This window comes from Prunus mume, linkage group LG5 (assembly GCF_029339155.1).
Source record: "Prunus mume cultivar Tortuosa linkage group LG5, ASM2933915v1, whole genome shotgun sequence".
Classification (NCBI taxonomy): Eukaryota; Viridiplantae; Streptophyta; class Magnoliopsida; order Rosales; family Rosaceae; genus Prunus; species Prunus mume.
This window is the reverse complement of record NC_142702.1, coordinates 25,131,326-25,154,520: the sequence shown is the minus strand read 5'-3', so window position 1 is coordinate 25,154,520 and position 23,195 is coordinate 25,131,326. Positions and strand designations below refer to the sequence as shown.

The window sequence follows — 23,195 nt, the reverse complement described above, 5'->3', positions numbered from 1 at the left end:
CCAACTCAATTATTTATAAGAAAATCTTTTTTTGCAAAAATTATTGATAAGATTGAGTGACATATATTTAGGTAGATAGGAGTTACAATCCTATACAATTAATGGGAGATGGACTAAAATTCTCAATCTAATAATTCGACCCAATTTGAATTTGACACGTGTTGAATATGAATTTATAAATTCAATCCGATAATTTGAATATGATCTAAATTTGATCCATTTACAAGCATACAGTACGTATTTATTTATCTTCACTTTTTCATTGTCTTGAATTTATGAAAAAACAACACTTTTGACATTGCTTTCAGTGATTCAACTTTTTCACAATTGAATTTGACTTGAGTTAGCTTGTTTTCTAGGACGAGATTGTGCTAAAGAGCTAAGCTTTAAGATTTTGCTTGACTTAGCTCATGTTGAGAAACAAGTTAAGCTTGAGCTTAAACGGTCTTCATTCTTCAGGTCCAATATATACAAAATTGAAAGTAATTGATAACTGAACATATAAAAGTTTAAACTTTATGAGCAAAGTAGGAGAAAGATGAACCAAACTCAAACTATTTCATAACAAAATACAAGTTGCTCATCACGAAATTTGTATGTTCAAGCCTGATATACCGATCTTGCAAGTCTAATCATATTATATATGCCAAAAACCCCAGAGGCAGAGCGAGGCCTCGGGCAAGCAACAATACTAGTCCCACATCGACGAGAAGAGCAAGAACTAGCTGGTCTCCCTCATATAAATCGAAGCAGCTGCGGTGTTATCAAACCACGGAGCCATGCGTTGAGCACAGAGCGAACTATTCTTTCGCCTTTTACTAAAGAATGCCGTGTGCTCGTCGATTTAAATGGCATGCGCCTATTTTTGAATGGGTTGCACCTCTGCGGGTGCCCCTATCAATTCAATCATGAAATTTTTATGACCAGGAATGCTAAATATGTCTTGTATTTATGGAAAAAAATCGATATGCCCTGATGTTTAATTTATGTTAACCAAGCCCCTCTTATTACACATTCGTTTGGTTTCTGAGATGCACTAATGTGTTGAAACACCAGCTCTGGGTTTATAATGAGGTGTACTAAAACATTGATACTTAACCAATAAGATCTCAAATTAAAAAGCTTATTGAGAAAAATAAAACCTAACAAAGTTTAGAATTTCATCATTGAGCCAACTAGACTTCTCCTTGAATGGATTGACTAGGGTATTAGGAGGGTAGCTGTCTATGCAGTCTTTCCAAACATTGGCATCATCCAAGTCCTTGAGCACTTCCCACACAATATTGTTGCACTTAAATCCTGCCCCAAACCCACTCATCAGAATTCTGTTGCCCTTCTTGAGCCTCTTCAGAGAACATTATACTATTATTTTACAGGGGATGAGTCTTCTACTTAATTTTGTCAATTAATATCCACTTGGGTTTAAAATCAAGGACTGATTTTATTTAAGAATAAGGATATAAATGTTGACACTTATCTTATAGCTATATGCAGTCTTAAAATGAATATTTTATAATTCTTTTCTACACTCACAAGTGAAGCGCAAAAGGCTATAAAAAAAAAAGGGACAAAATTGACAAAAGAAGTAGAAAGCTCGGAGTTTTGAATGGGATATGAATTTGGGACTCTAAAATAGACTGCTTTTATGAATCTACAATGGGTAAGATTTTTGTGGGGAACAGGTAAATATAACCAACGGTTCTCAGGGATTAAGCAGAGCAGCAGGAACAGCAACAGACTAGCAAACTGTGATCCCACATCGAAAAGAGCAGCAAAAACTTATTGTAGTCTCTTAACTATAAATTAAAGCAGCTGCAGAAGTGTAAAATCCACGGAGCCATGCGTTGAGCACATAGCGAACTATTCTTTCGCCTTTTACTAAAGAATACCGTGTGCTCGTCGCTTTTAGGGCATACGCCTATTTTTGAAGGGGCTGCACCTCTGTGGTTGCCCCTAGCAATGAAGTCATGAAATTTTTATGATCAAAAGTCCTAAATATGATCTAATTAACAATAAAATTACGTGTTTATTATTAAAATATTGGTTTATCATTAAAATAGAAATATACATTGCAATTTTAAAAACAGATACTTTATTGTATAGTAGGTACCCATTATCGAGCAACTTCCAACAAACATCAAAGGAAAATGTCAACACTTAACCAATAACATACGAAAACTCTTATATGTAATATAATATATATATATATATATATATTACTTTAATCACCGTAAGGGTGCCTTACCAGTATCTTAGTTTTTTTAGATTTACCGTATTGGCAAATAGTATCGTATCCATGTACACGTATTCATATCCGTGCAACATAGTATAAAATTAAGGAGCTTGAGAAAAATCAAACCTAACAAAGTTTAGAGTTTCATCATCGAACCAACTGTACTTCTCCCCGAATGGATTGACTAGGGTATTAGGAGGGTAGCTGTCTATGGAGTCTTTCCAAACATTTGCATCATCCAAGTCCTTCAGCACTTCCCACACAATATTGTTGCACTTAAAACCTGCTCCAAATCCACTCATCAGAATTCTGTTGCCTTCTTGAGCCTCTTCTTTGCCTCCATGTATCCCAAAGCATACCAAAACCCAGCAGCTGATGTGTTCCCAAACCTGTGAAGTGCCATTCTAGATGGCTCAACATCATAATCACTTAGCCCCAAGCTCTTACCAATCCCATCTATGATTGCTCTTCCACCAGGGTGAATGCAAAAATGCTCAATCCCGGTCTTAAGATTCAACCCAACTCCCTCATCTGCCTTTAGCTTTTGGCTTTTGGCACTTTTAAGCTTAGATACCACCAGGTACCTAAGTATTTCTCTCAGTGGAAGCACTTTTGGTAATAGAACTTGGAGGTTCATTATAAATCCCTGACTCGCTGCTTTTACAAGGTATTTTGGTAAGGCAAAACCTTTATATCCACTTTCATCTTCCACCTGCATACAACAGTTATATGCTTCATCGCTTGAGCCAGTATGCATTCTCACCAAATGATTTAGTTTCAACTTGGCTTGGTGCTTTAGGTCTCTGTTGTTTGTGAACAGCAACGAACACCCTCCCGAGCGAAACAGACAGTTTGTGAGCATCATGGATTTTTCTTTGCCACAGTACCAATGAGGAGATATGGATTCTGTGCTAACAACAATGGCGTTCACGTTCTTGTACGACATGAATAGGTTTTGCACAACATCAATGGCAATGAGGCTTGCACTGCAGCCCATTCCTGAGAGGTTGAAGGTCTTGATGTCCTCCCTCATCTTGTAGCGGTTTACTATACGGGATGTTAGAGAGGGTGCAGGGCTGAACATGGACACATTGACCACAAGAATGTCGATTTGTGATGGAGAAATTGTACTAAACTTAGCAAAAAGCTTGTCCATTGTGTTGAAGATGACGTCGTCCATCTCCAAAAGCTCATCTACTAGGGTCATTTTCTCGGCCTTCAATGATATTTTTTGGGCAATAAGTTTCCTCACCGATGCCGGAATTGACAATTGTTTTCAAGAGAAACCTGATGAACTCCTCCAACCCTAGATTCTTGTTCCGTGTGACGATTTTGACACAAGAATCAGTGCAGAGCATCATGTCATCTAGGGCCTTGTAGCACTCATAGGCCAGCAGATAGCACAACTGGTCTCTCCTTTGGAGAACACACTTACAGAGCCAGGACAAGCCAAAGAAAAGAGCAAGCAAACACATTGCCATGAAGAATTCCATGGTCCTTGCTGTGCGTGTGAGAGATCGGGGAAGAGGGGTTTTGAAATTTTTTTTAAAGAAAGGGGCTCAAATAATAGGTACTCATTTTGATGAACAAGTAAATATAGTCAGACAGAGGAACAACCAATAATAAACAGTATGGCAAGCCATGACTGAGCATTAATTGGAGATAAGCTTTGAGACAAGTATTCAAATCATTGAGAGGGAGTGATACTCCATATCTACATTTGCCAAGTTGCCATACCTCTTCCAAAACCAAAATTAATGCCAAGCACTGATTTGTTCATACATTATTGTCTTGTAAATTTCTTTAAAAACAACAGTGTGATTTATTTGAGAAGTGCTTTGTTTAATGGACGTTATGTGGGCTTTTACTGAATTACCTTCTGATGGTAAGGATGGCATTGGCCAACTCATTCAATACATTTTTGGAGCCTAAACAATGTGTGTGTGTGTAGCAGTAAAACAATGGGGTCATGAAAACAAAAAAACAACAGCCTGATGAAGACGACGGAAAGCAAACGTCCACAACAATTGAAATATCAAAAACGCAATAAGAGCAAAATATGAGTTTTCTGGCAATGGGTTCTTCTTGAAACTTGGCTAGGAACTGAAAAGGGGCTAATCAAACTAGATATGAGCAAAGTTTGAACAGTAAAAATAAAAATAAAAATGCAAATCAAACTAGAGGGCATCAAAGAGAAGCAGCTGAATTGAAAGTGGAGCAAAAGAAAATGAGTCGTCATGATGCTGAGAATACAACAACAGAGTTGTGGAGGAATGGCCTGAAATACAATCAAAGGGAGATCCTGAAACGCCGGTATGGTCGTTGCTGAGTTAAGTTTTAGTATGTTGACCGCGATATAAGTCAAAAGCACAAGGCACTATAAGTCCCACATCGACATGCGGAGCTAAAACAATGTAGGGGAGTTAGTATATAGGAAAGCAGTCTCTCATTCCCATACTTACGGAGCCATGCGTTGAGCACAAAGCGAACTATTCTTTCGCCTTTTACTAAAGAATACCGTGTGCTCGTCGCTTTAAATGGCATACGCCTATTTTTGGAGGGGCGCACCTCTGTGGGTGCCCCTTATAATTCAAGAGTTATATTTTAAAAAGATATTTTTACCCTTGATCACGTGTCGAGAAAAATAAGTGCTTAGACCAGCCCCTACAAAATGAACTGTAAAATGTTTTTGTAAAAACTTTTAGGCCAAGATTTCATGTTAGTTGGAACTGACACTTCATTAAATATTGTTGTAAATACTTGTCCTTCTTTGGTGGTCACTTTTGTGTGTGTGTTTTTTTAAATTATTTTATTTTATTTAAAAATATTTAAAAACAAGCAGAATTTCATTAATATAGGGACAAATAAAAGAGATGTACAAGAAGAATACACACCAAACGGAGCTTCTTGCATACAATAAATCTGGAAAAATACATCCAGTAAGACATTGAGGGATAAACATTACAAATGAAGCCCAACTCATTAAGATTTAACAGATAGATTATCAAGAATAGTCTTTGCACCACCAATGCATCAAAGAGACCATGAGAACAACATATTCCGTACATGAAACTAGAAGCACCAAAAGTGAAAGGGCCTTACCGCTCAACATTTACCCAGCCATAAAAGTCCACATCACCTCTAACATCCCACATGATCTCATAGCACCCAATAATGAAAGATTCATATAGATCTAACAACTCTACCTCCACAACATATTCTTCTATGGATCAGTTGTTTTAACACATAGTTTTAAAGAAAGAAAAACCCAGTTATATGATTAACATAACAAAGCTTTTGGACGGGGGGCATAATACATCCAAGCCCACTGGCTAGTGTGTAGCTGTAATTTCATATTTGTATCTTTTAAAACATGTAATGATGATCACGACCAAGGAAGACTGTCTTGGGGAAACAAGATCGGTGAGCAATCGGGGATGTTATCATTTTTTGGGGAAGGGGATATTTGGGAACATATTCGTGTACTTATCATATAAATATCAATAATATCAGGGAAATTTCGGCTTTAATAATATCCTTCAATTATCATTAGCATTTGGTCAATGTATCACGATAGTATCATGATATGGACATGGAATAGGAAAAATAATGAAACAGCTTATACACGTGTGCACATGGGGATTCGAACCTTTGCCATTTCCATTCTTCCTCCAACGCCTTATCCACCACACTGTCGATGACTTTGTTAAACACAAAACCAACAATTTTCTTACCCTTCATATCCCATGCCTTTTTGGACAGAATTGAGCGGCTCATGGAAAGAATTTGAGACCCAATTTTCAAATGATTTTGCTTATGGGAAACGTCAACCAATCTCAAATCCATATGGGTGACATGTTAATAATTATATCCAAAACTATTTTGGGAATTTATCATTTGATGACTATTCTTCACAGTATATGTACTCTTCACATAGCTAGAGATAATGAAGACAGTGAAAAATTTGAACCCCATAGGAACTTTATGTGGTACTAAGTCACTCATGTATGTTACCACACAATATATAAAGTGTAAAGTATTATAGTAAATCATTATAAATAAATGATTATGGTATGTTTAATCTTCTTTAATTAATTACTACATATTTTCTACGCTCACGCTTTGTCAGTTCGCTATATAGTCAATTTATATCAAGTCAAACCCATAAAGTAATGCATTTCCTTCCAAATTTTTGTGATAAAATAATAGATATTTGACTAAATAAACATCCTCTAAAGTTTCAATCAAAATTTCCAAGTTTTTCTTTCCGTGGTTTGTATTCAATTTTTACTGATATTGATACTTTCTTGATATTTCCATCAATACTTCGGTGTTTTTGGACCCCCGATATTTTCAAAACCCTCGATATTTTAGACCTTAATTATGACAATGATGCATAGCTCGGAATATTGCATTTTATATGCAGGACAATATTGTTGCCTCTAAATTTTGTATAGCTTGACATCATATCAAATCACATCATTTTTTATATTGGCAGAAGTGCACTTAAAAATATAAGATTTTTGTTAGTATCATTCTACTCACGCATGTGTGACTGACCCACAACGCATCAATGACTCACAATTATTCACAACTTCTCGAGGAAGGAACACAACCAACTGGTAAAAGATTAGTTTTAATATCCAAGGCAACCACCCAAATTGTGAGGAAAAAGTCTAGGAAAAAAGGGATGTTAAGTTTGATGGTCAAGAGGAATCAAATTTACATTTACTAATGTCCGTGAAGCACTTACGGCTTAAACACTTCGGAATCAACAACCAAATATTCCTTACCTTTTGTTATAAAAAAATAATAGTTTTCTCTTTCCGTAAAGCCAAATACAAAATATTTATATTATAAATAACATATAAACAAATTGGAAAGCTTTGAAAGTATAATGAAATTGAAGAAAACAAAATAATAGGTAAGTAAAAGGAAAATAAATAATAAGTAAGAAGGTGAGTTTGGTACGGTGAAGCATGTCAAAGATGCTGTCCTAAAGCCTTTGTAGCCTCCTTACGTGCAGGTGCTAACGGTCTACAAGACTCCAAGATACGACCCCTCGTACACAAACTCAAGATCCGCTATGAGCACATTTGTAGACAAATATAGGTATCCAAGTCACATAACCATTGCCCAAAATAATAATAATATAAAGTAGAGAATATATGTAAAAGTAGAAAAGGAGAGAATTAGAATGTATATGTGATATTATGATAGTGTATTGTGTGTATTTCAAATGTGAAGGAGAAGTTGCCTTTTATAGGCATCCAAAAACATGTAACCTTCACCAACCAAAAAATTAAGGCATTCACCAACCAGAAATAAAACCTGAATATTAAATATTTATAATCCCCACAATAAATAAAATAAAACAGCCAAAATAATTAAATAAATAAAATGGTTAAAATTTTAAAACCTTTTAAAATTCCAACACGTTTTTCTTGATGTACAATAAGCTCATACATATATGTGGAGGAAAGTCATGGAGTGGTGGACTAAAGCCACAATAATTTGCCAGTCTCCTATCTTCTTTCAAAGATGTATTGTTGATGGCTCATACCATCATCATGAGCCGAGCCCTTCAGAAAGGACCATACGGCGCGAGATGCTGACACCTTCATACAAATACCGAGTCGAGCATATATAGAATACCCCGTCTCATAAAGTAAAGCTTTGTGGGAGAAGCATGGTTACTCAAAGGTTAAAACCTATGATCGGGTAAGCAGGACTGACCCGACCACTATGGCACCATGACCAACTAAAAAGAGCATTTAATGAAGCTTAAAAGGTCGGTTCTGACAAACATCCCATCATTAAAACAGGTGTCGCCGTACGCTCTGGTCTCCAAATAAACATGCTGGGGATGGAAAAATATCATTTAATCCACCTCTCCTCCAAATCCACCTGTCACTTCGCCACCTAGTTCATGTCAGAGAGTAGGATGATCAGAAGCAGAGCAATAAATGTGAAACTCAACTTAAGGGGATAAGGAGAAAGATCTCTCCCATAAAATATCTTAGGTCCTCTTTCCTCCCTTATAAATACTCCCCACCTATCTCTAGACAAAGGTAATAAATCCTCTCATTGTAAAAATCATACATCCATTCTCTCCCCAGCTCAAGTTTGTTTCTAATTTAACCAGTCCGCCCTTATTCTGATACCATTCGAAGTGTGCAGATTTTTCCGTGGAAATCGCTCATACTCTAAAGGACCAATACGGGCCCAACCCCGGAGAGGGCCCAAATCATCTATACGAGAAGGATACGTGGTTAACACATATCTACGCAAGTAATCACCCTTTGCTTTGAATATGAAGTGTTTAAACCCAAAGTTGAAATTGCTTCTCCCAAAGTATGGGAGTGTGAGCCTTGAGCGATAGCGCTACAGCTCCCACATCGACAAGAGAGCAAGAAGTAGGTAGTCTCTGTAGAATAAAGCAAAGCAGCGTGTGTGGGTCTAAATCACGGAGCTATGCGTTAAGCACAAAGTGGTTGTTTGGTACGGAGGACTGTTATGGATTGGACTAAATTTTGAGACTGTTTCATATTAGTTTGAACTGGCCTAAGCTAAGTATTGACCTACGTTTGTTGCGTCGGACTAAGAAGCTGGATTATAAAAATAGTGAAGACTTATGTTTGGTGTTGTGTCGGACTAAAAAATAATTCTTATAATTTTTAAATTTAATTGGGGTTTTTTACCTAAAAGATAAATAAATGCTACAAAGAAAGATTTATAATAATATCTGGCAAAAAAAGAAAAGAAAAAAAGATTTAAAACAATAATAAAAATAAAACAAACAAAATTCTTTAATTTTTATTTTTATGAAGAATAAAATTATGATAGTTGTTTTTTGGCTTCTCAAGATTAATCTTAGTTGGTCTTACTCTATATAATTCTAGGTTTTTGAGGGACCAAGTAAAACAATGATTAAAAAAATTATACATATATATGTATAATTTTTGTATATTTGACTTTTGACTTCAAATTGAAAAATATAATTTGACAAGGTAAAAATTGCTTGCGATAAAGAAAGCATCACATCATGAATTATTAAACTTGTTTCAATATAAAAAAAATATCAAACATTTGTAAATTACTATAGTTTGATTTTCCAAATGCAATATCAAAATAATTATTGTAATATTTAAATTTAATTAAAGATTTTATCTAAAATAAATAAATGCTGCAAAAAGAAACCCATTCAAAGATCTAAAACAATAATTAAAAGAAAACAAATAAAATTCTAATATTTTTTTAAAGAGAGACGTCGAACTCACGTGTTCTATTTAGCGACCCACTTTTCAGGCTCACTGTATTAGGCGAGTGAGACATTTTTTTCACTATTGGACTATACAGTTTCATTTAAGTTAGTCCTATCTCTTACCAAACAAGAGTTTCGAGTGCTATTTAACCTAGTTCAGTTTAAGGAGGCTACCAAACATGGCCAAAGCGAACTATTCTTTCGCCTTTTACTAAATGGCATACGCCTATTTTTTGATGGGTGCGCCTCTATAGGTGACCCTTACAATTCAATTAATATGTTTTTATTCTATTACTTTATTTTTACCTATTTTAATTCTACTATCTGAAACCTCTCTGGGGTTTCTGTGGAAAAATTGAAAATCTAAGAGGGGATACAAGATCAGGTTATACACGACATTTGACATCATATTAAAGAAAAAATTAATCTAAGGGGGTATACGAGATCAGGTGATACACGATATTTGACATCATATCAAATAAACAGCAATTTTTTCTTCATGGTCGGCAAAAGTCGGCAAAAGTGGTCTTAAAAGTATAACTGTACATGAGCAACTATGATTCACAATTGTTCACAACTTTATTGTATTTGTCATTTTCACTACCAACAATGCTTTGAACAAAATCCAAGACAACCACCTAAAATTGTGAGGAAAAAAAAAAAAGGAAAGAAGGGACATTAAGTTCGATGGTAAAGATGAATAAATTTCATACCTACTAATGTCCTTGCAGCTTCTTTATATGGCTCTATCAACAGCCAAAAATTCCAGACTTTTTCCTTGATGTAAAATAAGTTCACACATACATGTGGAAGTCATGGAGCGGTGAACTGAAACCACAATAATTTGGTCGCTCTCCAATTTTCTCTGAAATGATTATCTATGAAAGTAAAGTGAACCACCAGGAAGTATTGGGCTTCGAATCCCCAGTGTTTAAGCCCAAAGTTGAAATTGCGTCTCTATATAAAAAATGTTGATATTTGAGGTAAAAGTATGAGAGAGCCATGAATGATAGCGCTACGGACTCCCACATCGACAGAAGGGCAAGAAGTAGGCAGTCTCTGTAGAATAAAGCAAAGCAGCATGTGAAGGTCCAAATCACGGAGCCATGCGTTGAGCACAAAGCGAACTATTCTTTCGCCTTTTACTAAAGAATACCGTGTGCTCGTCGCTTTAAATGGCATACGCCTGTTTTTGGAGGGGCGCACCTCTGTGGGTGCCCCTATAATTTAGTCATTAAATTCTGAAATTCGTTTAAATCGGGGCAAGAAACATGCGGATAAAATCCAGTATCTGTTATCCGTTGGATCCTAACATAGTGGGCCTCTTTGAGTCCCACAACCATACAGCCTGGCGTAGAGTCCCAGCCGAAGTCTCGAGTTTAAGTCTTAGCATCGGTGCAGTATAAATAAGTTTAGTATGCTATCGCTCCTTTCAATAAGAAAAGTCCTTTAAAATAAAAATAAAAAAGCTCTTAGTCAAGAGTTAGGTATGGAAGTTCTAGCTTGTATCGAAACAGAGGTTTAATGAGTAGGTCTGTAAAATTAAAAAAGCTCTTAATCAAGAGTTAGGTATGGAAGTTCTTGCTTGTATTGAAAAAGAGGTTTAATGAGTAGGTCTGTATATAAGTTCGAGGAAGGAGCCCCTCTTCCTAGTAATAGATAAGGTTCTGAAATTTAAGACTCTTAACTCCAAAATTCCGAGGAAAATCTAGCAAAAGAAAAAAAGGGACCCTAACTTTGTTAGTCAAGCTCAAGATGAATCAAATCAAACTCAGAGTTGCTAATATCCGTGAAGCTTCCTTGTGTATATAAGCATCCAAAAATTCCAACCCTTTTTTTACTTTGTACTAAATAAAGTTAACACACTAGTGGCTAAAGAAGTCAAGACACATTTGTCATTCTCCTATCTTGTTTCCAAAGGTCGCAGACGTTGTAAGTTCCACATGCACTAGCCGCAGGAAATTATTCAGACATAAGAACGACTAATTATAACACTTTTTGTTTCTTAATAAAGCTATCAGTCGGGAGTATCATTTGGTTTAAAGTCTCTTTCTTAATACAAACACATAAGAAAAGGGAGAATCGAGTATAAGACGACGAAAGTTTTACGAATAAATATTTTCAACAATTTGAACTATAATTATTTTTTTAAAATTTAGTATAAAGTGTTAGTGTGAAAGTGCGTTACGCATGTATATATTATGAATCATAAATTTTTGTTTCTTTAAGCATCTCCAAGGGAAGAGGCAAATGAAATAGGCAAAATTAAGTGGCATGTTGCCTACCCATTTGCCTCATGAAAAAAATTTGTCATTTTAAGGGAATAGACAATGCAAGTCTACAAATTATTATTATATTATTTATTTTTATCTTTTATATTTACTATTATATTTTATAAAAAATAGGTGAAAGAGTGGAGATGATATTTTATTATAAAAATCAAGTGGGGCCCAATATATCTCTTCACTTTGAAATAGGCAATATTGCTTTGTTGAGGAGAGTATGTATATTTTGCTTACCCATTTGCCTCTTCTCTTGGAGCATGAAAATGCTGATGTGGCAAGGGAAATGAGGTTCGCTTACTTTTTTGTGGAAATATTTTTGCTCACCACTTTAACCCAAGGTGTACTCTCATCATCATTCTCAACACTTGACACGTGTCCATTGGCATAACCATAATTAACTCTTTACTTTGCATTTATGGAACCATGATTATGTTAATAGACAAGTGTCAAATGTTGAGAAAAGTGATGAGGGTACACTTTGGGCTAAAGTGGTTAGTAAAAATGCTCCCCTCTTTTGCCTTTTCACTTGAAGATGCACTAAACCCAAAAGCGCATTTTGGTTCATGAAAAAGGAGGCTTGAAGATGGGAAATCAATTGCTTTCTTATGTTTGGTAAGAGCATCCACAATGGACTCCCTAAACCACCTCCTTAGATAAATTTTAGGGAGGAATCGTAAAAATGCAACTCCAACCACACTTCCTATCCACCTCCTAAAATAGGGAGTCCTCTAGGAGCTCCTAAATCTGAGGAGAGAGAAAGGACTTCTAATGACTCCCTATAATTTAATGCTGCTTTATTTAATGAGTATTTCAAACCTTTATTTAATGCTAACTATTTTTTATTTTATTTTATAATAGAGATGGACCAATTAAAAAAGAGTGAAAACATTTATGACTCTCCAAATTAGGGAGTATGGTTGGAGTTGAAATTTTTTAGAGAGCTCCTAAAATAGCTTTCTTATATTCTTAGCCAAATTTTAGCTAACAAATAGAGAGCATCATTGTGGATGCTCTAAATCTATGCATGTGAAATGGTTGTCTGACATGGAAAAGAAGGAAAGTGAAGTCCTCATCTCAACTTGGGTTTTGTTTCCTTATCATGGAAAAGTTTGGGAAAATGAGCCAACATTCAATTCACATTTTTCATGACCATTTTATCCCTATTAACAATTTCGAATTACAATGTATCATTAAATATATTTTTTTATTTGATTTAATATGAGTAAAATTGAAAAATTATACAAATTTTGTTTTTATTCCTACTCAAAACAAACATAGGAAATAAAATAAAGTGAAATCTCCGGATTCCTTTTCCAGCATTATCAAACAGGGGGAATGGATCTTCCATTTCTCATGACGATGACGTGGAAAGTCAGAGAGTAAAACTGGAAAACAAAACAAAAATCCAAAGAAGTCAGCCAGCCATCACTGGCCACCACCCTTTCCTAGCGCCTTCCTCATTCGTTGTGATATTGTCTTCCATCTCTTTTGCTCTTTTCCTATAATTTTCTTCCCTCTTCTCTGCTCCACTGCTTCAATCTCAGATTCCTCAGCTCAACTTTGAATGAACTCGTAGCCTTTTCCTTTGTCCACTTTCAGAGTCTACCATGGCGACCTCAATTGAACAAGGTGCTCTGCTCTCCCTCTCTTGCTGTACACATACATATGTTTTAATTTCCAATTAATTTGATAGGAAGAAAGAAAAAAAGATTCTCTGTAGCTAGAGCTCTCAAAATAAATGAATAAACTAAGAAATTAAATACTCAAATGGATTAACAATCAACAACTTGTCAGGTGCCTGTCACTTTGCCCACATGCATAATTTTATTTCCAAAATCAGCTACTTTTTTAAAATTTTCCTGGAAAGTTCTTCCTTTCCTCTGAACCAAACAGGTTTTGTAACTTTCAATTTTGTGATTATTGAACTTATAGGAGAAGCTGATAGGGACTTAGAGAAAGGTCTGATGACTCCAACACAGAACCAAAACCCTCTGGCCGAGCCATCGCCTTCGCCATCGCCATCGCCATCGCCATCTCCGTCGGCGACGGCATCGGCACCGGCGTTGGTGCTGTCCAACTCCGGCAAGCGCATGGACCAGGCGGGAAAGAAGAAGTACGTGAAGCAGGTCACGGGTCGCCACAACGACACTGAGCTCCACTTGGCAGCTCAGCGCGCCGATCTAGCCGCCGTACAGAAGATTCTCGGTGATATCGATTCGCAGATGGTGGGGACCGTCAGTGGGCCCGAGTTTGATTCGGAGGTGGCTGAGGTCCGGGCGGCGGTGGTGAATGAGGTGAATGAGCTGGGGGAGACTGCCTTGTTCACGGCCGCCGATAGAGGGCATCTTGATGTTGTTAAGGAACTGTTGAAGTATTCAAATAAGGACAGCGTTACGAAGAAGAACCGCTCGGGGTTTGATCCCTTGCATGTAGCTGCATGTCATGGACGCCATGGTAATGATCTTCAGCTTTTATGCTCTTTTGGATTTTGAACTCCTTATCTAATTTTAATTATTTGGTTTGTGAATTTGGGTATCTGTGGAACTTTTTTTGTGGTGAAGATTGCAAGAGGGTTATTGGGATTAAAGTTCGCTTTTTGGAGATGTTGGGATCTGGCTATGTCATTTCTCTTGTTTTTATAGTTATTCAACATAATGGGCAATAGAGTGTATATCGTATGAGCAAAGCTGCAGTGGAAATTGGAAGTACTGATTATTTAGTTTGCAAGTTTTATGATTTGAAGGAATGATCAATTTTGGTTGATGGAGTGTCCAATTGTTTACTGCATAAAATACTTGCCACTGCTCTTATTTTCTCATCAACAATACAGGCTATCAATGTTTTGAGATATTCATTTATAGAGAGTGAAGCATTCAAGATTATGGTGTATTATAAACTATGTCCTTGTGTGGACACACACACGTGTTAACATTGTCATATGACAATTGTCTCCTGGTTCTGTTGGACAGACTTTAACACTGGTTTTCCTAAACCTTCTGATACCTCTACTAGTTGCTTCTGCCCTGGTTCTTTGTCTATACTCACATAATGATTTCTTTCTAGTCCGAGTAAAATGAAAGTTAGAGCTCCCATGGTCTGAATGCTACTGTGCCGTTGGACAATACATTCATACTCCCACTTTTCTTGCAGCCATCGTCCAGGTACTACTAGATCATGACCCTGGGCTAAGCAAAACAATTGGCCCATCGAATGCAACCCCACTTATATCTGCAGCTCAAAGAGGGCATATAGCGGTAGTTGATGAGCTGCTGTCAAAGGATTGTACCTTGTTGGAGATTTCTAAATCAAATGGGAAGAATGCATTGCATCTAGCTGCGAGAGGGGGGCATGTGGAGATCGTAAGAGCATTGCTGAGTAAGGATCCACAATTAGCACGAAGAACTGACAAGAAAGGGCAAACTGCATTGCATATGGCTGTAAAGGGGACGAACTGTGAGGTGGTGAAATTGCTTCTTGAGGCAGACCCTGCAATTGTCATGCTTCCCGATAAATTTGGTAACACAGCATTGCATGTAGCCACCAGGAAAAAGCGAGCAGAGGTACTTTATATATGGGTTACTCTGCACCTTCATCTTAACTGATGTATCTTTTGAATGGTATATGTTTGTGAATTCCAATTTCTTTAATATAGTAACGGTGGCCGTGAGTCAATGATGCTTTAAGTAATTGCATATTATGAAGCCTTAGTAGTTTTGCAGATCTCAGGCTAAGTTTTATTTTTAAACTTATACCATGATACTTTTTGGTGGCATGGTTTATGGAAGGGAAAGTTTTTTTATATATTTTATTTTATAGGATGATAGGAATAGCTTGATACCGAATAGTTTATGCCCTCTTCTAGTGGATGCAGAAAGCAAAAACATATATCCTTGATATTGTACTAATTCAAGGAAGAATGTCGGTTTCTAGTATGTAAGGCAAATTATGTATCTGCTAGTGTGAATACTGCTTTTTTCCCCTTCTTTTAGATTTACTCCTTTGCCATTTGTAAAATCCTTTCTCCAGCCGTGTGATCCTTGCACATGGTTGCTACAATATGAGCTTTTCTTCTTTGGCAATTTCCTTTTGTGATATAACTTGATTTGTATGTGTTAATATAATTGGGATGAACTATGAGTTCTTATTTGCTAGTCTGGTGTGAACGACATAGTTAAGGTGGCTAAAAATTGGCGTCAGTATTCACGTTGTTTCTCTGGAAAATTGGGTTAAGGGACCTTTATCATATTTTCTGCACTTCTTTTTAGCTTTGGTTCAAGCTGAACTAGCATAGCCGTCAGTTCTTGCTTTCATGCTTGCGCATCTCCATTACAATTATAGATCTATCTGTAATTATATTTTTTCGCTTTTGTTGCAGATAGTGAATGAGTTGTTACTCCTCCCAGACAGAAATGTTAATGCACTGAACAGGGAGACGAAAACGGCTCTTGACATTGCTGATGCACTTCCACCTTCTGAAGAATCCTCGGAAATAAGGGGTTGCCTCTATCGCTACGGTGCTGTCAAGGCTAATGAACTGAACCAACCAAGGGATGAATTGAGAAAAACAGTGACTCAGATCAAGAATGATGTTCATATCCAGCTTGAACAAACAAAGAAAACCAATAAAAATGTTCACAATATTTCCAAAGAGCTCAGAAAGCTCCACAGGGAAGGAATCAACAATGCCACCAACTCAGTCACTGTGGTGGCTGTTCTATTTGCAACAGTTGCCTTTGCAGCTATCTTTACTGTGCCAGGTGGTGATAAAGACAATGGGACGGCTGTGGTAGTGAAGAGTGCTCCTTTCAAAATATTCTTCATTTTCAACGCCATTGCTCTCTTTACGTCGTTGGCTGTTGTGGTTGTTCAAATTACCTTGGTCAGAGGGGAGACAAAAGCGGAGAAACGGGTGGTGGAGATAATCAATAAGTTGATGTGGCTGGCTTCCGTGTGCACTTCAGTGGCTTTCATGGCCTCCTCTTACATAGTGGTAGGCCAGCGCCATAAGTGGGCTGCAGTTCTGGTAACAGTTGTTGGGGGAATGATAATGGCCGCAGTTCTTGGCACCATGACATATTATGTGGTAAAATCGAAGCGGATTCGTTCCATGAGGAAGAGGGAGAAGCATGCAAAGAGGAGTGGTTCCAACTCATGGATGCCCTCTGACTATTCCAATTCGGAAATCGATCGAATTTATGCCCTTTGAATTTGATGTGTGAAATTTTCACCCTTTGCAAAGTTTGTGAAGGATTGTAGAGAGTAAAAACACTAAAACAATGGATGTTGAATAACAGCAATACATTTGTTTGTCCCACTTTTCTTCTTGTTGGTACTACATTTGTAAACTCCACTTGTTCTGTAAACATATCTCAAATAGGTCTCCCCTTGTTTTAACAGCGACGTGGTGTCTTTTGCTAGATTAGTCTCGTATGTGTGTGTTTGGGATTTTTCCTTCTTTTTTTTTCTTTCTAAAAATGTCATTTTACGATAACTGCTAATAGTTTAAGGTCCGTTGAAGACCTTTGTGTTTTTGCCTATTTTTTTTCTTTCAAGATATAGAAATATAGATATTCAAAACCCCTTCTGTTTTTTATTAATTTTTAGGACCTTTCCAATTAAGAGCAGCGATAATATACTGAGTTCATACACACTACACTGATACTATGACTTGAATCCATGGCCTTGTCAAGGGGAGCAATTGCTTCAAACCACTACAGTGGGTCCTTTGCCCTTTTGAATAGTGCTTGAACTCTCTTTGAGTGTAAAATTCTAAAATCACTTTGCCCTTTTTGAATAATGCTTGAACTCTCTTTGAGTGGTGAAATTCTAAAATCTACTAAAATTTTAAAATTTGAGTTTAGACAAAAAACTTGTAGCTCAAATAGTTAAGAGCAAGCACTCAAGGTCCAGTGTTAGAATTCCGTTTTTACACTTGTATTAAAATAAAAATTACGTAATTAAAGAAATCATGAGTAATTAAAGAAATAAAATAAGAAAAATTAAGTCCAACAAGTCAACAAAGATGGTGTAAGTAAACAGAGGAAAGAGGCCCGCAAACGACGTCAATGTCGGGCGGTCCCGCCGTTCTCAGCTGAAAATGGTTCGAATCCACGTGAAGCACGGCGACGGCTCCGACCAAAAGGAGTTCCTCTACGACTGTTCAACCACGTCGCCAATTGAAGAAATTGCCCCGAAATCTCGCGAATTTCCAATCTTCAATCCAGGATCGACCGCCTGGTTTTCGAGCTCGAACCTCATTTGGAACCCCTCCAAGGCGACGCAAAAGGTTCAAAGACTAACCATTTCGCTAAAAACAAATCGCTAACACAAAGCGTCGATCTCAGAGTCACTCACTTACTTGTTCATTACTAAAATGCAGCTGTTTCTCTCCTCAGAGCTTTATCTGAAGCCAAATCCTATGCTTCAAAGGTAAAGCAAACGCTTTGAGGTTGAATTGTTCTCGAAAACGAAAACCCATTGATAAAGTATGGATTTTCATAACAGGACCAGGTTGTTCACAATAGGCCTTTGTCTTATCATGTGCTAAGAAACAATGTACAAGCCTTAGAGAGAGAGCTCAACTCGGTTCCTCAGTTTCAGAAACTGTTAGCAGGTAACCCTTTTGTAGTTTTTTAATTATGTTATTACAATCAGGAAAAAGTTTTGATTTTTGTAGGAATTTGAAAATTTACAGACGTTGAATCTAGTGGAGAGGATTTGAGGCAGGTTTGTTGGGCCGGGAAAGTGCTTGATAGAAGTAAGCGGTTATGTGATTATATTGGAGCCAATGAGAAAACAAAGGTAATTAGTACTTTCTAGTAATTAGTATAGTTGCAATTGATTTCACCATGTTACGTGAGCCCAGGTTTTGAAATTTGTATAGCATGGTGTGTAGTTTGTTTAAGCTTTTAATGTTTTGTGGGAAAGAGATAACTTGGTATAATTGTTTTGTGGCAGATTGTTATCAAGCTGCAGTCAACTGAGTCGTGTCCTGTATAATTAGTGGTAAATGTGGCAAATGAATCAGCTCTTCCATACATAGACTTGTATGTTTGTGTATGTCTTTTTGTGTTGCACAAGTGAGTGTGTGTTCATGTGCATGATTGAATTGATTTGCGTTCAGTAAACGGCAAGATGCATCCGAGGGACCACAAATGCCTGCAAAGATGGACGCTGATAGACCAAGGCACTTGATTCTCAAACAAGTTACAGGTCTACAGTGCACTGTCAAATTATAATGTAAATTCTTCCTCATCTGGTTTGTGTGTTTTTGGTTGGATGAGAATCCCAAGAAGAATGATAAGAGATTTTGAATTTGTGATGCATTGACAATATCATTGTCTTTAAGTACAGATGACAGTAACCCGTATGATCATATTCAATGACAGGCTAGTTTACCTTTGTTTTGGAGTGGAATTTGTGATTTCTTATATGGATATTTGGATTTATTTAGCTGTTTAAAAAGGTAAATGAAGAGTGGCAATCTGCGTGTTTGCGTATGTCATATTTATATATGACAAAGGATAAGGGATTGATTGAAGAAAGAAAATGTCAAATAATTGTTTCATCCAGAGCTTGAGCTAGCAGACAGAGTTCAGCTAGCACAAGGATTGTTATCCAAACCTCTCAGGTAATAGGGACAGCCTCGTGATGAATCCACCAACTTCCTAAGGCCTGTTCATAGTTCAAGCCAAAATATTAATAAAATTGAAAATAAAACATTTTTCGCTTCAGTTGGCCTTTCAACTATTGTTTCCAAGATCAAAGTCGTCATCCATGCTATTGACACAGGATCCTGAACTCCGCCTAAGCTGTTACATTCTGGCAAAATCTGTTTCAATCGGTATCAAACTAATCACTAGTTAAGCACATAAATTTACCACTGTATAATTGTGAAATCAAAACTTTTACTTAAAAAGTCTATGCTGTTATACATCTTTTACTGATCTCTGTTAGAAATTGAGAATAGAATATTTGTTGCCCCATTGATGTGTTTTGTACTGATCTTATTAGGCTAAATGGGAATGGATGCTGATGCCTTAGTTTTCTATGCTAATGTTGCGGCTTATGTGAAATTAAAACTATTAAGAAGGCAAACTGATTTAACAATCCAGCTGGTCTGCAAGGCCTACCATTTCCTTCTTTTGTCCCTGATAACATTTAAATTTGGGTGGGGAGAAAGGTTTGTGGTTAGGTGCATATCTGTTAACCTATAGTGCTCAACAACATCAATTGAACTTTTTAATTGCGTTCTTTTGTTCTAATCCTGTCAAATTTTTGGCTGACATGTTCACTTAATTTAAGGTTTATGTTGCCCACTAGGAGTATCTGGGAAAAGAAAAGGGGAAGGAAACAAGAGCCAACAAAAGGCTCTTTCTTTTTGCACTTCCAAATATCTTCTTATATTAAATTGTTGAACATTTATTTCCTCTTGTCAACTTAGTAATTTTTTTCACAATGTCCTGCATTTGAAGAAGGCAGAGTCTAAACTCTTTGTTTTTTTTTTTTTTTTGTTGCTTTAGAATCAATTTTATATCATGTAGTAAGAGCTAAGAGTACATATAGTTTATTTGTTGATCCAAGAATCATTTTGTATGGAGGCTGGTGTCTTTTAGCTACTCCTGAAGGGTAGATGGGTTTTTCTACACTCGTGATTCGATGATTGGCTGCAACATAATGATGTTGATATTAGCCTAATCTAAGGTACTTTGCAGTTAAATATTCATCAGGGAATGATGCCGGCTCATTTGAATATATGGTTTCTTGGATTAAATTAGCTATCAGTATATGATGAGAATATTTTTTTTCGTTTGTGCCTTTGTCATCTGGAAACAGAAGTGAAATTAGAGTTCTTATATCTCAGACTGTAAGCTTGGACTATTTGGGACCACAATTATGATGAAGATGATCATCTACCTTCTCTCTATCTAGTATTCAGACTTCGTAATTTTCTTTTCAAACAGTTACCTGACGATTTTTAGTTTTCTACTATTCATTTAGATTTTTTATTTGTACTGTGTACCTTTCCTTACTTTTTTTCTTTCAATTGAGTTGTACAGTGCGCCTTGATTCAGGAGTATATGTAAAAGATATGTTTTATTGTTTAAGTTCTTTTTATATTGGAGAATGCTACTTATCCCGACTTTTCTTTCCCACTTCACTTGATTATGACGTCTTAAAAGTATCAGTTCAGAAATTTATTAGCTACAGCAATGGATTTTGCTGAGTGAAACAACTTTCAGAGGGTTACATGATGTCGTCTTAGAAAATAATTACAAACCATGAAAGTAGCAGATGATTTAAAAGACATCTATCAATCAATAATGTTGAATGCTTGCTGATTTGAAGGTTCTAAATCTGTACTGACAAGTACTCATATTATAATTTAGGTCTAGGACAGAAGAACTATTTGGCTTTTAACAAACTTTAACTGGATCTCCTGCCATGAGAATTTCTGACAGCCATGCACTGAATCAAAGCATACCCATTATCAAATTTATGAAAGAAGCCAAAAAAAAAAAAAAAAAAACAGATCGTTAACCCAAGTAAAAAGTTTGTACTTTGCACACCCTTCATCTTTCTCTACTCACTCAGAGCGCCATCAACCCCTGCAAAGATCTGGTCTCTCTTGGTCCTCACAAGCTGCTATCCGGGAAGCTGACGTTGAGTAAAACCCAACTTCGCTTACAGTCTTTCTTGAACGAAGTGGTTGCTGAGACTGCTTGCAATGCGCAATTGCACCCTGAATTGAACTCTCAATTTCTGAACTTGCACTGTTGCATCTCTTCAGAAACTGCAGCTCCTGAGTCCCATTTGAATGATTTGAAAATGAAGATGAAGAAGAACCAGATGATGATGAAGAGGACGTTGAGTTCTTTGTCGAATGCCGTTTGATGGCCAGTGAGAATGATCTTCTGTGAATACCAGCACCATCTTCAATGATCTTGTCTTTGTTGAGGCTCCTCGTGCCGGAAGCAGACATCCGGCATTTGTCTTTGTGAATTTGTCCAAATGGATTCTTCTTGGCCGCCTTCACATATTTACTTAAATCCTCAGACTTTAAAACCATTCCTCCATCTGCATTCTTAGCAGCTGCTGCACTGTTCTCATCTGAGCAACCAGATTTTCCAAACAGAGACTTGAGGTAAGCCCGGGAAGCCTTCAGCTTTGACCCCAGTAATGACTGCTTGAACTTTTTGGTCCAAGACTTTTTCGGGTTTTCATGGATAAAGCCACTCACTTCAGTTGCATACTCCAAAATATACTCTTCTGGGTTCAGTTCTCTGCTAACCTGGCAAGATTCAGAAGGTGAGATGTTGCAGGATTCAAATGGAGTGCTGGTTGTGGTTGGCGTTGGGGCAGCAGTGTTCATCAATGGAGTGCTATAGAATTCTTCGAACATATCTTTTCGAGTGTCGTAAGAAGAACTGGAGTTTTGCAGTAGTTTTTCAACCATTTGTAAACGAGGGGGAAGGTGGAGGGGAAGGAGCTTTCCTTTGTAGAAAAGCTCATCAGCTGGGGAAGTTGAAGGGGGCTCTCTCTCTAGGGAAATGGATGACATTTGAAACTCAAACTCTCTGGGGTGTGGAGGAGAGCTCATGGAGTGGCAGAGGTAGGCAGAGTATGAACTCACTTCCATGTCGATGTAGTCGTCGTCTGCATGGTCACAGGATACGTGATCAACGGCCATGATCACTTCTGTGCTGCTGTTTGAAGAGTTTTAGCTTACTGCAGGAAGTGGAGCTTTGTGGAGGGTTTGAAGGTATTATGCAACCTTTAAAGCTTGTCCATGATGTTATAGACAGAAATAACTGTATTTGAGAATTTTTTGAATCCTCAGAATTTCCAAATATAAAACTCCATGTGTGGACCATTTTCTGTTGGACCAGCGCTGATCCATTTCTTTCCTCTCTTTTTTCTTTTATCTATGATTGATAAATTTTTGGTTGTTTGTTATTATTTGCAAAAGGAAAAAAAAAAATTTGAGTGGGTGATAAGTTTTATTGGTTTTACAATGCAAATTATGCAGTAATGCTGGCATCATTTCTCTCCTGGGCTCAGATTTCCCTGAGAAGCACTATATTTAGCATCATTATAAGACTTTAGTTTGTTGGGACCATTTATACACCAATCCAAGTTCCTAACTTCAGAAAAAGAGGAAATATTGTGGTCAAGCACCATGATTAAAGGATTAGTACCTACTGATGACTTGCTTTAACCCCTTAATGATCATCAACTTGGGTTAATTGAGAGAAGATTTCATTCATTATCTGAAAATACCCAGCAATGCCTGCATTTGACTGCAGTGGACTAGCAGTCAAGGAACAATAAACCCACCAGTGCTACCTATTTTATTAGTGAATTAAATACTCAAACATTTAGGCGCATGCACAAGAAAACAAGTAAATATTTT

General features: G+C 36.9%; 3 protein-coding genes, 3 non-coding genes and 2 pseudogenes across 6 annotated transcripts; 6 read left to right on the top strand and 2 right to left on the bottom strand.

The window, feature by feature from the left end:
* The first annotated feature begins 775 nt into the window (after nucleotides 1-775).
* On the top strand, nucleotides 776-884 carry LOC148917416 (U5 spliceosomal RNA; annotated as a pseudogene).
* Nucleotides 885-1,834: 950 nt separating this feature from the next.
* Nucleotides 1,835-1,949, top strand: LOC148917415 (U5 spliceosomal RNA). Its single transcript, XR_016127605.1, has one exon. It is a non-coding gene; the product is annotated as a U5 spliceosomal RNA (small nuclear RNA).
* A 287-nt stretch (nucleotides 1,950-2,236) lies between these two features.
* On the bottom strand, nucleotides 2,237-4,163 carry LOC103332595 (3-ketoacyl-CoA synthase 19 pseudogene; annotated as a pseudogene).
* A 534-nt stretch (nucleotides 4,164-4,697) lies between these two features.
* On the top strand, nucleotides 4,698-4,814 carry LOC148917414 (U5 spliceosomal RNA). The gene has a single exon (XR_016127597.1). It is a non-coding gene; the product is annotated as a U5 spliceosomal RNA (small nuclear RNA).
* A 5,785-nt stretch (nucleotides 4,815-10,599) lies between these two features.
* On the top strand, nucleotides 10,600-10,716 carry LOC148917413 (U5 spliceosomal RNA). Its single transcript, XR_016127601.1, has one exon. It is a non-coding gene; the product is annotated as a U5 spliceosomal RNA (small nuclear RNA).
* Nucleotides 10,717-13,212: 2,496 nt separating this feature from the next.
* On the top strand, nucleotides 13,213-17,096 carry ITN1 (Ankyrin repeat family protein). Its single transcript, XM_008235315.3, has 4 exons — nucleotides 13,213-13,411; nucleotides 13,715-14,236; nucleotides 14,933-15,342; nucleotides 16,158-17,096. The coding sequence occupies exons 1-4, from the start codon at nucleotides 13,390-13,392 to the stop codon at nucleotides 16,986-16,988; spliced, it is 1,785 nt and encodes a 594-aa protein (XP_008233537.2). The 5' UTR covers nucleotides 13,213-13,389; the 3' UTR covers nucleotides 16,989-17,096.
* Nucleotides 17,097-17,718: 622 nt separating this feature from the next.
* On the top strand, nucleotides 17,719-19,198 carry LOC103332569 (uncharacterized). Its single transcript, XM_008235312.2, is given in 6 exon segments — nucleotides 17,719-17,967; nucleotides 17,970-18,068; nucleotides 18,162-18,211; nucleotides 18,287-18,395; nucleotides 18,477-18,583; nucleotides 18,740-19,198. Coding segments are annotated over 6 exon segments (495 nt in total). The 5' UTR covers nucleotides 17,719-17,879; the 3' UTR covers nucleotides 18,782-19,198.
* A 1,514-nt stretch (nucleotides 19,199-20,712) lies between these two features.
* Nucleotides 20,713-22,472, bottom strand: MAKR4 (membrane-associated kinase regulator). The gene has a single exon (XM_008235340.2). The coding sequence runs from the start codon at nucleotides 22,470-22,472 to the stop codon at nucleotides 21,384-21,386; it is 1,089 nt and encodes a 362-aa protein (XP_008233562.2). The 3' UTR covers nucleotides 20,713-21,383.
* Nucleotides 22,473-23,195: the final 723 nt, after the last annotated feature.

Excerpts from the sequence above, each read along its gene's own strand:
- ITN1 (XM_008235315.3), top strand. The coding sequence starts at position 13,390 with ATGGCGACCTCAATTGAACAAG. Across the intron at positions 13,412-13,714 it reads GGCGACCTCAATTGAACAAG|GAGAAGCTGATAGGGACTTA; the intron begins GTGCTCTGCTCT and ends TTGAACTTATAG. Across the intron at positions 15,343-16,157 it reads CCAGGAAAAAGCGAGCAGAG|ATAGTGAATGAGTTGTTACT; the intron begins GTACTTTATATA and ends CTTTTGTTGCAG.
- MAKR4 (XM_008235340.2), bottom strand. The coding sequence starts at position 22,472 with ATGGCCGTTGATCACGTATCCTGTGACCATGCAGACGACGACTACATC.